The 14,743-nt window shown below is 46.3% G+C and overlaps 1 protein-coding gene across 1 annotated transcript; it reads left to right on the top strand.

Moving 5' to 3' along the window:
* The first annotated feature begins 1,691 nt into the window (after positions 1-1,691).
* On the top strand, positions 1,692-6,309 carry LOC124661547 (diphosphomevalonate decarboxylase MVD1, peroxisomal-like). Its single transcript, XM_047199408.1, has 10 exons — positions 1,692-1,943; positions 2,839-3,037; positions 3,811-3,874; positions 4,053-4,116; positions 4,220-4,300; positions 4,474-4,560; positions 4,798-4,955; positions 5,132-5,180; positions 5,698-5,819; positions 5,905-6,309. Exons 1-10 carry the CDS (start codon positions 1,728-1,730, stop codon positions 6,125-6,127), a joined length of 1,263 nt encoding a protein of 420 aa, XP_047055364.1. The 5' UTR covers positions 1,692-1,727; the 3' UTR covers positions 6,128-6,309.
* Positions 6,310-14,743: the final 8,434 nt, after the last annotated feature.

Here is a 14,743-nt window from a genome sequence, read left to right as displayed (position 1 = left end):
CAACGACACCAGCCTGGACGAAGAGCGCGGGCAATCTGCTCCATGCCTACCGACGGAAGCCGATGGGGATGTCGGAGACGGCGACTAGCACCTAGAGGTAGAGAAGGTTTCTTCTTCTTCCCCTCCATTGCGTCACGGACGGAGACCGCGGGTTGCGCTGCAGGGAGATGGTGGGTCGCAGGACAAGGGAGGGCGAATGGCGCGAGGAGGACGGCGGAAGAGGTGGCCGGCATCGTGTGTGCAGGGGTGGCGGCGGCGACATCGCATGGGCAGGGGCGCATGCGGGACCAGAGACTGGACAATTGCGCGTCTGGTCGTGTGGTAGGGCCACTCCTATACACCGACCAGGTCGGTGCCTACCAGGCACCGCACACCCTGGTCGGGTATTGGGCCTTGTCCATTTAGCTTTTTTCGTTTTCGTTTTCGTTTTCTTTTTCTCTTTTCTCTTTTTATTTTCTTTTCTGTTTTCTGTTTTATTTCCTTTTATGGGAGGGTGGTGCGTGCGCGCTTGGCGCCCCAGGAAGAGGAAGTGGGGAGCGGCTGGATGGAGCAGCAAGGGCACGGCGGCACCTGCTGACGTTTCCTTCTTGGCCTGGACACCCGAGACGTGGATGATCGGCCAGCTTCCATTCTGGTCCAGAACAGAGTTTAACCAGCTTGCGGCATAGGAGAACCGTATTCAAAATCCCGGTTTCTGATAGCCTCTTCAATTTTCAATATCCGACTTGTTGGTCCAGAAACCAGGAGGGATAAATTAAAGTTACAAATCAGGTTTCAAAAGTGCAGGTTCTGAATTACATTTGCTCCATGATTCTTCGGAAAACAATGTACAATGTGTAAGCTGTTAAAAAACATTATTTCAGGTCAAAGATGAAAATGCAATCACCGGTCTAGGCCCTGCACTGCAAGAGTGTTTTGTATCTAACTCGTGCTACTGGTTTCTTTGTGATTGGAGCTGACGTAATTCCGTGAAGCAACATGTACGCATAGTTTTTGTAAATATTGTTGTTGATAAATTCTTGTCGACAAGGTTGACGCCTGAACGATGCATGGCCTTAGTTAGGGTTCATTTTAAATTCATTTATCACGGCATTCAGTTTCTCTATCATTTCATAGGATTAATGGAATAGAATATCGAGATCCTTCAAATATAAGTGGTATTGATACGTTGCCATATTTTCCGTGTAGTTTCTAGTGCATGCTATACATAATATATGTATTTATGTTGTGTATTACACAAGATTAATTTCCTCTCTTTTTACTATTATAAAATGTTTGGATATTTCAACGTGGAGCAAATACTGACCGAAACGAGTGAACCTACGCACTGAACCGTGTTTAGATATACTGAAAGAAAAACCTAAAACATCTTGTAATAGTGAAACGGTAGCTATATCAAAATTTAGACATTGAGTCTAATTGAACTCAATACTATGGTGTATAATTGAGCAGTCTAATTTAAATTGGAAAGAAATCGGGTAGAGATGCTCTTGCCTTCCACGCGGGGCTTGACTAATAAACTGAACCAAATCTGGATTGCAGCACGATGTCACGATCACCACCATCCCCGTTGACTGCAGGCTGCAGCAGCCACCTCTTCTTGCCTTCCTAAAAAACCCGTCTTCCCTCCGCATCCCTCCGTCCGTCCTCGTACACTCCGCCGCCCAGCCCAGCCCAGCCAAGAACTCCCTCGCCCGCCCTCCCTCCCCACCGGCGAACCCCCCTCCATGGCGGCGGCGGAGCCGCAGTGGGTGCTGATGGCCACGGGCCGCTCCCCGACCAACATCGCCGTCATCAAGTACTGGGGCAAGCGGGACGAGGCGCTCATCCTCCCCGTCAACGACAGCATCAGCGTCACCCTCGACCCCGACCACCTCTCGGCCACCACCACCGTCGCCGCCAGCCCCGCATTCCCCTCCGACCGCATGTGGCTCAACGGCAAGGTCCGCTCCTCCCCCTCCACTGTCTCTTTAAGCAGCAGTAATTTCTTCTGCCCCGCGCGCGCGCACCCATTGCGACCGTCTAGCTCTTGGCGCCTGCGATCGGTAAGATTACCTTCGCTGTCCCCGCGGTGATCCGCTGGATTCCGAGCTCCGGCAATGCGGATTCATCTGCCACCTGTTTCCGCGTAGCAACGCCGGCCGATCTGGGCACCGGTGCAAGTTTAGATCTGGATCGGGACAACTTGTTTCTAAAACCTAGCTGCAATTACGGAAAGATTTGGCTGCAAATTTGTCTTCTTTTTTTCAACAAAAGACAAAAGGCGCTTTCTGTAGTTTTTTTTTTCTTTTGCCACCGATCTATTGATAATTAATCCATAGTAGTACAGCAAAGAATCAAGAAGTCATACAAACTACAAAATAATGTTTAGACCACCTAGCGATGACTACAGACACTTGACTCGCCTCTCCGTCGCTGGAGCCGGACAAACCTTTGTCGTAGTAGAGCTTGTGTTATATAATCGACAAACGGGAATTCGTTGTGCTAAGGACCAGAGCAACAACCATCGCCAAAGATGAGATCCGTAGATCGGAAGAGTCAATTTTGAAACCACGCCAACAAACACGAAAACCGACTGGATCCGAGAAGATCCGCGGGACGCACGAGTGCACGACTCCACGCAACCTCCGCCGGTTGCCGGCGCAAGATGCACCGCTGGAGCGAGAATAGGGTGGAGAGAACGTTATTCTGACTTCAAGATTAGCCGCCACGTCACCATCTCGAAGAAGACACTGAAAATAACCTATATAGTAGGCTTTAACCGGATCATCATCCAACACAACTGCACAAAGTGTCGTCTTGTAAATGGTATTAATGATGATTCCTTTTGGTGTGCAGGAGATCGAGTTGACCGGTGGGAGGTTTCAGAGCTGCCTCAGGGAGATCAGGAAGCGGGCTCGTGACGTCGAGGACAAGAAAAAGGGGATCAAGATCAAGAAAGAGGACTGGGAAAAGCTGCACGTCCACATTGCGTCCTACAACAACTTCCCAACCGCTGCTGGTTTGGCCTCTTCGGCTGCTGGCTTTGCTTGTCTTGGTAAGTCTCCTAGCCCTCATATCATGGTTAAACGAACTGATGTATGGATATAGTTGAATGCAATTGTGAATATTCCGTGTCAAACTTCTTATTTGTGGGCATCGCACACAACCAAAAGGACCAAGGTTTGTGTTTAGGAACGGATGCATGAATACAATTCTGAATATTCTGTGTCAAACTTAGGTTCCTTTTTTATTTTGACTATGTTTACGAACATAGGGAGTATTTCTTACTTCTCTTGCCTACGTGATATGCAAGTATTCTATGGAGGATCGGAGGATAGATGTTTTTCTAGTTAGAAGTGGTCTGTTATCCTTCCGAAATGTGTTGCGTCTGTCTGTCACATACACCTGCCTGTGCTATTCATATCATAGGGCAAAATTATGGTTATCCAACAGTCACCTAAAATAAAACCCTGAATCCTGTGTCTTGTGATGGTTTTCCAGAGGCATCAAAACATAGCTAGTAAACAACATTTTTCAGGGTGCTTGACTGCTGGCTCATCTTAACGCTGATAGGCTTGAAGAAATGGCTAGTCTTAACAATCTCAATGATAATTATGCTAATATCTTTTTTTTGCGAATGGATAATTCTGCTAATATCTGGTTCCGAGTCTTATTTGGCTTGTCTATCACTGCTCAAGCATATTTCATAGTGTGAAATATTGGTTACGCTATCCAAGACAAAATGATGTTTCCATCTTACTTATTTACTTGTATTATTTTCTCATACTCATTTTAAGCATTGGTTTCTCATCTCAATACTGTTTGCAGTTTTCACCCTCGGTAAGCTAATGAATGTGAATGAAGATTATGGAGAACTTTCTTCAATAGCAAGGTCTGTACTGATGCGTTATGTAGCAACACCCTGTTTGTGCTCTATCCTATTTGTGATGTTTGCTTGATCATATAGCGTAACAATTGCACTTTATTTTACTTAACAATAAGCTAGTGGATTCATGTCCTCTTTTTACTTATACTTCTCTAGTTCTCCCAGTTGACAAATTTCAATGCAGGCAGGGGTCTGGAAGTGCTTGTCGCAGTATATATGGTGGATTTGTGAAATGGTGTATGGGAAAAGTAAGTAATATATATTTATTTGTTATGGCGGATTAATTGCATTACTTAATGCTTGCTTTTCTGTTGGATAACAATTGAGTTTGACTCTATACTACACTTGTAGAATGACAATGGAAGTGATAGTATGGCAGTACAAGTTGTTGATGAGTCACATTGGGATGAACTTGTTATAATCATAGCAGTGGTATGTCAATATGATCTGTTATATAACACAATCTGCTTCATATAACTTATCACTGTGTTTTGCTCATTCAGTCATGATTTCATTAATGCCAATCCTTACCTAGGTACTCATACTGATTTACCATATCTATCCCATCCTTTTTTTCTTATTATGTTGTTTTGTGGAATTATTAGGTCAGTTCAAAGCAGAAGGAAACCAGTAGCACCAGTGGGATGCGAGACAGTGTCGAAACAAGCCCCCTATTGCAGTACAGGGCCCAGGTAATTGCAGACATATTATTTTTCCAATAATCATTGAGGACGCACAACCATGGAGCTGAATTTGTTTTATCTTATGGAGCTGAAATTTTGAAATCTGAACTGTAATCTTCACGCTCCTCTTTTGTGTACAATCAAATTTTCTAGTTTGAAAAAAAATTACCAAGTGTTTTCGTAATTATACTGATACATCGCTTTAGCTGTAGCTTATGCACTGCACTACTTGTTCTTGTTTTCCAGACTGTAGTGCCAGGTCGGATATTGAAAATGGAAGAGGCTATCAAGAATCGTGATTTTGAATCCTTTGCGAGGTTAACTTGCGCAGATAGCAACCAGTTCCATGCTGTATGTTTGGACACTAGCCCGCCCATCTTCTATATGAATGATACATCACACAGGTAGTTCCTAAGCAGTCTTAAACTCTTAATTTGAAGGTTCAGTTACTACTGAAGTAGCAGAGTTAAAAAAAAATACTACTGAAGTACCAGAGTTAAAACTAGCCTACCCCAACTTGCTTGGGAAAAAGGCTTTGGTGGTGTTGTTGTACCGGAGTTAAAATTTCTTTCTACTGCAGGATAATTAGCCTTGTGGAAAAGTGGAACCACGCGGAAGGAACCCCACAGGTATATTCTGTTGCTGTTTATCACCTTTTCAATTATTCTGAACTGCATCCGTGCTACCTAGGGATCTAAAATACGCTTCTGCTATGTGACTAGGTTGGTTATACTTCATTATGACATGGCAGTACAAGCAATTTTTACTACACTGAACGAAACATGCATAGCTAGCATTATTGAATGGAGTCATGGAGTAATTTAACTTAATATAAAAGCATGAACCTTGTAAATTCATTTGTCATTGCAAAAATAGGAGTTTATGATTATGCTTTGAACCCTTCGTTTATGCTTATTACTACTTGTCTCAGTCCTGAAGTAGCAGGATTTTTGAATACTTTTATAGTTCTGTATTATATCTATTACTCCATAATAAGTGTTAGGGCTTTAGTTTAAATTTAATCAAATTTAAACTAAAACCCTGACAGTTATTATGGATTGGAGTGAGTAAATAGCATATAATGTACTGGTACCTGATCATGTGAACCAACTTTTGTGCGAAGACCTTGATATCTTGTAATGCCAGGTTGCCTACACCTTTGATGCTGGGCCTAACGCTGTCCTAATAGCACGGAACCGCAAAACGGCTACCCTTCTCCTCCAGAGGCTCCTATACTGCTTCCCTCCACAAGAAAATGACTTGGACAGGTGTGTATCCTAGTGTTCACTTTTCGATGTGTGTAGTGCAAACACTAATATATATGTATGCATCTGACAAACATGATCATTGCAGCTATATGCTCGGCGACAAATCGATCCTAAGTGACGCCGGACTGCAGTCCGTAGCCGACATTGAGGCCCTTCCAGCGCCTCCGGAGATGAAGATGCCGAACCAAAAGTTCAAAGGCGATGTAAGCTATTTTATCTGCAGCAGGCCTGGGGCTGGCCCCAAAGTTCTCACTGATGAGAGCCACGCGTTGATCGATTCAGCCACAGGGCTGGCAAAAGGAGTGTAATTTTAGATGATTATTTGTTCGATGTTGTAAGTTCATGTAATATTGGCTCGCGTGTTTGGCATTAATGTAAACACTTCACGTTTCTTGTACACTCAGCTAACTTCTTGGCGTCCTTGCCGCCGCTTAAATAGCACGATGATTCTTCTTTTTCAATAAATAAAAGTTGGTCGAATAAATTACCATCTTGCTTCGTTTTTTTTTTTTGCATAGTCCAATGTCTGGATGGAACCTTTTAATTTTATAATGCTTTGGCATTTGAAAAAAAGTGTTACGGTACGAGCCATAAAAGTACGTCTGCCTGCTGTGGAAACAGAGAAGGAAACCTATGGCAAAGCCTGGGCTGTTTCTTCAGACGCGGGATATAATCATGCGGACATGCTAGAATGTAGAGGACATCGTGCCCTCCTGCCTTATTTATTCACGATTATAAGAGTACACAAAAAACAAGAACGTTTATGAAGAATTATTTTATTATCGCCCATGCTTTGCATCTACAGTTTTCTCGTATGTTCTCCTTTGTGTTGTGCACACTTATAACGAGCTAAACGAGGTACTAGCGAGTTCACGAGTCCAGCCGAGTTTTAAATCTTACCGCGGGCTCCACATCTACTATAGGAGGACACGCGCGGAGTCGTTTGCTGATCATACGGCAATCCTGAACAGTTAAGGACTGCTTGGTTCAGGGAATAGGTTCAGAGGATGAGGGTATCCCCAACCACCCGGTTAGAGGTAGCCATTTTTTCTGTTTGGTTGTGTAGGATGAGAGGTGGTTAGTGGTAACCAAATTTCTGTTTGGTTGAAAGGATGAAGAGTGGATGAGCAAGTGTAGTGACCTTTTTTATTCAAATGGTGAGATTACCCTAAATTGGTTCAAGTCGGTTTCAACGGGAATGCCTACTTTGGCATTGAAAAGCGGCAAGTGTTATAGAAATTATATCTACTTCACACGAGGCCATTCAGATAATGAAATAGCAAACATGAAGCTAGCAAGTAGCAACAACAGCGAAACAATACATGCAAGAATTGTAGATACATAACAGCGACAGTCAAAGCAACGCACACAAGCAGCAATAGGAGAAGCAGAAGTGCAGAATAGCTGCGCGCAAAAGATCTCCTCAATCGATACTCTTCAAGAGAAGAGCTCCGTCGTCTCGGCGCGGACGACTGGACGACCTCCATCTGACCCCAGACAATCAACGAGATCACCAACCCCGGCCGCCCAACAGCGCAGCGCCCACATCGCATCAGATCAAGGGCCACAGCCGCATCGCAGCAGAGCAAGGGCATGTAGCCAGAGCAGCACCAACGACGGCCACGGCGCAGCAGACCAGTGGCGGCCATAGCCACCGGGAGCACCTGCCCCTCATCGTACCGCCATCGCCCTCGATCTGGCGCCGCCGGGCCGCCGTTGCCCTCGATCTGGCATCTTCAAGAGATAACGGAGGAGGTGAGCGAGGGAAAAAACGAGGAGATGGAGGGAGGTACCAGCCGCCGCCGTGTCTGATTTCGCGGCGTCGCGCTAGGATTTCTTGCCGGCGCCTGGTTCATGCGGGAGAGGAATCACTTTTCTTTCGCGGCGGTGAGCAAGCGAAACGGTGCCGAAAGTATTTCGGGGTGAGGCCAGCGCGGTAGCCAGAAGTGGTTGGCCTCATCCGCCAGATTTTGCCGCACGAGCTCAACCACCATTTCACACGAATATTCCTAGAATCTGGCTATCCTTAACCACTCTCGTCCCTAAACCAAACATCTGGCAACCACTTTTTTAGTGGCTATCCCTAACCACTTGGGGATATCCCCTGAACCAAACAGCCCCTTACCCTGAACCAAACAGCCCCTTAGCTTAATAAAGTGGTTTGCAAGTTTCAAAATAAAGGTTGGTGGTAAGTGGTAACCCTAAAAACTTATAGCTTAATAAAGTGGATTTTTAAGCGAAAATGGTGAATGGAACCTGGGTGCGCGCGCACCCATTTACGAAAAATTCAAAAAAATGCTATTTAAAAGTTTCCAAAAAAATGTGAATTAAATTTTTGCATGTAGATATTATGTTGATATTTACTCATGTGTGTTTCACGGAAAAATACCATTGTGTGTGACCTACACAAAAATGACAAAATGCAAATTCCTATTCCTGTGAATAGTACAAATTCCTGTTCACTATTCTCATTTGGACATTTTGTCATTTTTATACAGGTCACACACATGCAAAATTTTACTTCACATTTTTTGGAAACTTTTAAATAGCATTTTTTTGAACTTTTCGTAAACGGGTGCGCGCGTACCCAGGTTCCATTCCTCCGGGTCGATTTTTAAGTTTCAAAATAAGGATGGCGCGCGGCTTTATGAAAAAGAAAAAAAACTCCTCTCCAATCCCGACTCGAACTCTAACTGCGAGGACCTTTGTTGTCTCCCGAAAAAAAGAGAAGGCAAAAAACCGGGAGGCCCTTTAACTTGGACAGCAGCAGAAGCACACCACCGAGATTCGACTGCAGCGCCGGCCAGCGTCGAGATGGCGGCAGACGACGACGAGGAGCTCTTCCTCTCCGCGTACCTGGTCGACGACGACGAGGAGGACGCCGCCGCGGCGGCGAAGGCGGAGAGGGCGAATCGGAGAGCAGCGGGGGACTGGGACGTGCAGCGGATCCTCGAGCACTCCGCGGAGAAGCAGCGGGAGCTCTGCCGGCAGCATCAAGAACAACTTATCCAACAAGTTCCCGCCGGCGACGAACCGGAGGAAAAACGTGCGTCAGTCGCTTCTCATTCCTCATCGTTGTCCACGCTAGCTCCATCGATCCTTCCCGCTCGTGTTTACATATGCGATGGTTGTTGGCGTGCGTGCAGGTGCGGCGCCGCCTCTGCAGCCGATGCGGCACTACGGGGCGTGCTTGGGCGGCCCGGAGCTGGCGTCGTCGGCGAACGTGCTCGCCGTCAGAGTGACCGGGTCGGCGGCGGGGTACCCTGTCGATGTGTACGGCCATGTGTTCGTCAGGGACGACTTGGACGGCAAGCGCGTCTACATCTTCCGCCGTGGCCGCCACAACTGCCAGAGGATAAACTCCAAGGTAAGCGTGCAGCCATTGTTTAACCTTTTTTGGCTGAAAATTTAATCGATCTCTCGCCATTGTGTCTACAAAATGGGAGAGGTGGCATTTGATTGTGTCTTTGCATACGAAGCTGGGATTCAGCACACCAAGACCAAATATTAATTTGGTTTTAGAAACCCTGAAGAATCAGGCTTTTAGTTGCGCTTACAACTTCTCCATAAACCCCACTTAACCGAGTCCGATCCTGAGCAGGCGATTTCTTGTTTTAGATGATTGTTTTTTTTTCGTGATGATTGCTCACCAAACAGTTTGCTCTCCATAAAGAACTGCCTATGCAGTGAGAGATTCCAGGAAGTGAGATTTCCTACAATCTAAATGTCGAAGTATACTGGTTTAGCTTCCAATTCTAGAGGCAAAGTTCTGTTTTATTGTTCATGACATTCCATCATATATGCATCTCACCTCATGTTCTGCTATTGCATTGACAGGATGAGGTTTTAACCCTAAGCGGACCATCTAGAGGGCTCCTTTTACGCCGCGATGTCCACTTTGAGATCAACTTGAAGAGCAAGAGTCGTCAAGCAGAAGATGACAGAGATATTGCCAGATGCTGCCTGAAGAACGACGTAACCACCTCCTCTTCCAAGGTCGTCAGAAACAGGCTCGCCGGGAGACTCTGCATGGTCGACTTGACTTACTCACCGGTCCACCACGCAGTAGAGGCCACGGTTGAACTTAAGTTTGATGAGATCCTGACTACCACCAGAGTGAGTCGAAGAGGAAATGCCATTAGGGAGTGGGTCCCGTTCAGCCAGGTGCAGAGGAAGGAACACCCCGAGTTCCATGGCAAGGTCATAGTCGCCATCACCGGGGTTCCGGAGGAAATCGTCCTCTATGATAGCGAGGCTGATGGCACCGTGACCGCGGTGAGCGGCGAGGGGTTCATTCAGCTGTCACGATGTGCCGTTTCTGTGCCGATATGCGGTAGGTTGTCGCTCAAGGTTACTACCGGTGAGCATAACGTCACTTCGTTAGTTGGGCGCGCCTCTGGCTGTGACACCTTCATCCTGCGCAATACTTCCTATCAACTTTCTGGCAAAGTTACCTGGTCGCTGCTCTACTCTCCCATGGTCGATGGTCTTCCGAGCTCGTGGTTTCTGCCATTGGAATCTTTCTCTGAATCTATGTGAAGCTGTGAGTTAGTATGGTAGCTGTTGAATGTTGGTGATTTCTGACACGGCATTTTGTCAGTTTTGTGCATATAATGTCAAAACCTGGGATGAGTTTAAAATGTACGTAAACATACGGAATGTGCGTTGTCTGCTCCGGTATTTAATTTGTTCCAAGGAAATACCGGTTGTCTTTTGTCTGTCTGACTATCATTTGAGGAAGTTCAACTTATTTGAGTGCTTAAATTGTGCTTGCAGCAATAATCAGAGTTAGAAAATTTATCGAACGCTCTGCGCAGCTTTAGGGCTTGTTTGGTACTAGAGTTTAGTGGGGATTAGCGGGATAATCCGGCCCAAACTTCAAATCCCCACTTATCCCCAATACATGTTTGGTGCTAGAGTATGAGCGAGTTTAATCCTCACTTATCCCCACTTTCACCAAATTTTAGTGTAATTTTTTCAATCCCCAATACTCTACCCCTACCTAGTGGATTAGGATGGGGTTTTGTGGGGATTGAGTGACAGTAGTGATTCACCCAATACTCTAGAGTGTTATCCCCACTACTCTCAACTAAAACACTAGTACCAAACAAGACCTTAAAGGAAAGCGAATTACATATCACACACCTCTATTTCTGAATATCAATAATCTGACTGAAATCCTCAAACACAAAAAATATTTGTTGTATAAAACACAATGCATGGTAGATTCCGTGAGTACATACATGGATTAAATAATGATAAGCCTTTTTTTTAACACAGGTCCAGCACCAGCAGTCTTCTGTTTGGTGTCGATCTTAGATCTCACCTGACATTCAGTGCTATTTATATAAAGTTGTCATGTTGACTTCGTGGTCATCTTCATTGACGACTGTTACTGTCAAACTTAAGCATGCAAGGTCTCAATTAAGATCGTGAATGCGATTACACTGTATTCAACATTAAATGTTCGGAGCAAACGCCGTGACCATAAACAAAGAAAGGGCTATGTCCTCTTCGTCAATCCAATGTAGATGGAGGTGGCTGTTGGTGGCACAAAGAGTAGCTAAGCATAGGACGCACTCACTTTCCTAAAATAGAGAGAATACATGTGTTAATACTTATTTGATGTCAAATAAAATATCTCAAAAAAATCTTAATTCAACTACCGATTGATGAAAGAAAACATGTTATCTGCTCATTCTTACCAAAAGTGATGTCGATGAATTACCAAGTGCCGGAACACATGAAAACGAAAAAAAAGAGAGATGATTGGAAGTTGAGGACGCCAAAATAGCAAAGAAAAAGAAGCTAGACCAATCGGAAAACAGAAAGAGCTAAATCGGAAACCGACCTCGCATCGACACATCCCCACCAAAAGAAAACATAATTAACCGATCAACATACGAGTAGAACTCGGCGCGCGCGCGGTTAGTTTTCCATGGTACTGCAGGTTGTAAGCTGTATCGTGTCCGGTTAATTACTTACCCCGGCCGATTCGCTCAATAAAATCTGTAGCGCGCGTGCTGTTTGCAGTAGGATCGGCCGGGTGAGGAGAGCAGCACCGCGCCCCGCCGCGGAGAGAACGAAATGAGGACCGCCGCCGGCGTGCCCGCGGCGATTCAAAAGATGGAGGCTGGTACTGGTAGTCGCGTGACCCCATGCAACGTCGAGACGTTGGATCTGAAGTCCGCGGTGTCGGCCATGTCCGACGTTCCAATGGCGAAGCTTACGATGCAGGCGGAGACGGACGACGAGGTATTCCTCCTGTGGGAGGCCGGAGACAAACCAGCAGCAGCACCGCCATCACCTAACATCCTCTCGGCGCGGTACAAGGGACACGACGCGGACGCCCGAGGCCGCATGGACTGCCAGTTCGTCGACTTCGACCTGGAGGAGGAGTCCCCTCTGCAGCCCGGCCGCCACACGGACGCCCTGGCGCCCTCGCTCCAGTGCTCGGCCAACGTGCTCTCCGTCAAGGTTGCCAGCTCCGGCGCGGCAGGTTTCCCTCTCAGCCTCTACGGGTCTATCCTCGTCAAGGACGCCCTGGACAACGACGGGATCTGCCTCTTCCGGCGTGAACGCGACGACCCCCAGATCATCACCTCACAGGTACTCTGTAACTAGCTAGTTAATCATCTCACTTCCATCTTGTTACTAACTTGATTACTTGAATAAATCCGATTTAAATATGACATGCTTCTTTTATGTATGACTGCATTTTGGCAGGATGAATCATTGCTGCTGACAGGTCCAACTCGAGGCCTTGTGGCTTTTGATTACCTTGACTTCGAGGTCGACCTCAAGCTCAAGACACGGCGCGTCGAGGACGACGTCGACTTCGGCCATGGGACCATAATGCACAACTGTATCTTCGACAAGTCCCCCTTCATCTCCAACAAGCTGGAATCCCCTCACAGCATTCTCGAGTTGAACTACGCGCCGGTGCGGAGGGCGCTCGAGTCCACCGTCGAGGTCAAGATACTCAAGGACTCTACTCAAGAGGAAGATGATGGGAATAACATGGATGCTTTTGCTGGCGGATTGTATGGGAAAATCTCGGCGCGCAACTCCGGCCTCTCGGAGGAGATTGTGCTCTTCGACAGCGAGGCATCCGGTGTTGCGATCGCACTTGGGGACGACGGTGTGCTCAAGCTTTCACGTTGTGTCGTGGCCGTGCCTGTGCGGGATTCGCTAGTGGTCACGGTCGAGACATGGGCTGGTTGCGGTGGCGACGATTTGCAAGAAGCAACCATGAAGTCGTCCTTCACATTCATGCCTCTTCTCTGCGGCGAAGGACGTGCGATCGTTCCCTGCGCTCGTCACACCATGCAGATCAGGGTTTTCTGGTCGGCCTTATACATTCCATTCGTTGATCCTTAGGTGTGAGCAGCTATTAGGCATGATGAAGATAGTCATAGATGGGGATATGAACCCTTTGGTATGCAATCATGCTATATGTATTTCCTTGCTCAAAATAAATGCTATATGTATTTCTGAGCCTATTGTCATTATGTTCAGGTTGAAGTAGTATTATTTTGTGCCGTAATTTTGGAGTTCTTTTTACCGTTCTTCGTGTGGTACTAAACTTGACTTTGTATTAGATATTGTGATATCAATGGGCTCCATACACAAGTGCAGATGCCTATCTTTTGAGGCAGACGTGGTAATATACTTCTCTCACTAAGTCATTCTCTACCCCTCACTCACTTCCTCCCATGTCGACTCCTTAGAACAAATCCAACAACTCCGCTGAAATACGCATATTATATCACTATATGGGGCATCTCATATAAAGACTCCTCCCGTAAAATGTGTTCAAATACAACACGTACTGTTCATAAATATCAAACTCTAGTTCCACTAAACTATAATTTGATAATCACTACGGGAAAAACGGATTTTTGCCTAGTATTTTCCTCTTTGCTGGGTGCCAAATCTCATGGTACTCGGCAAAGATCACCTATGCCGAGTGTTTGCCAAAATGTACTTGGCAGATGCCTTTTTCATCGCCGGGAAAAGTTTTGAAACTACCTGTCCTAGAGCCGACAGTTTTTAACCTTGAGAGTTTTGATGCACATCAATGGGTGAAAGCGCTTTCGCAAAAAAAAGGTGAAAGTGGTGCGTAAGAAAATTAAGCGGCATGTTGTCGATGATCTGCTGCCTTCCCTTCCTGGCCAAGCGCGCTCATCGTCAGTCGACGTTCAACAACTGATCTAGATCTAGCTCTTTTCAAATTCATGGGCCACGTAGACATAAGGACAGAGGCATGGCGCATGACCCAGAAAATTATTTGCAAAGGCCTGGTTTTGTCAATAGAGGATTAAGACACGTGTGTGAGCGCCAATCTCCAGAATTTCTCGTTTGCTACTCTCGTCGTCGAGACCTGTGGCGGCTAGGGTTTCTGTTGTTATGGCTGGGAGGGAGATGCAACATCCTCGTGATGGGGTGCCTCCATGCATCTCCTCCGAATCCTCCCCTACAACAACATGGTCTGACAAGGAGCACACCTGGCCGTGACGAGGCAGGTAGGCCAGAGGGCACCGTGTCTACTGGTGGATCTGGTCTCTCGAATGGGCAAGGTGGGTAGCAGTTGCAACATTCGTGTTTTGAGGCAGGAGGTTCTTCGTCACAGGGAGGCCGTGAGGGTGATTGGAGAAGGGATGATGGTTTTGCTAATCAGGGTTTTGGTGGGTTTGATGAAGGATACTGTGAAGGGCATTAATGGGTACGGTGCTATGAATCGGGAAAATTTCAGACTCGCCCATATAATAATTATCGCTAAAATTGGAACAGAGGGTATAACAACAGTTTCCGTGGTGGTAATGCGAACAGGTTTGATAAGGGGTGGTCCGATCTTCTGAGTAAGCAACGGTGGTGATGATGATCACGGGATGATAGCAGCGGAGGAACACGACGATGTAGTG

This window comes from Lolium rigidum, chromosome 6 (assembly GCF_022539505.1).
Source record: "Lolium rigidum isolate FL_2022 chromosome 6, APGP_CSIRO_Lrig_0.1, whole genome shotgun sequence".
Lineage (NCBI taxonomy): Eukaryota > Viridiplantae > Streptophyta > Magnoliopsida > Poales > Poaceae > Lolium > Lolium rigidum.
This window is presented reverse-complemented; position numbering and strand designations above follow the sequence as displayed.

What these genes read in the sequence shown, in the direction of transcription:
- LOC124661547 (XM_047199408.1), top strand. Translation starts at nt 1,728, where the DNA reads ATGGCGGCGGCGGAGCCGCAGTGGGTGCTGATGGCCACGGGCCGCTCC. An exon ending in TTGTTATAATCATAGCAGTG is followed by an intron (nt 4,301 to 4,473) that starts GTATGTCAATAT and finishes TGGAATTATTAG; the next exon opens with GTCAGTTCAAAGCAGAAGGA. An exon ending in ACGCGGAAGGAACCCCACAG is followed by an intron (nt 5,181 to 5,697) that starts GTATATTCTGTT and finishes TTGTAATGCCAG; the next exon opens with GTTGCCTACACCTTTGATGC.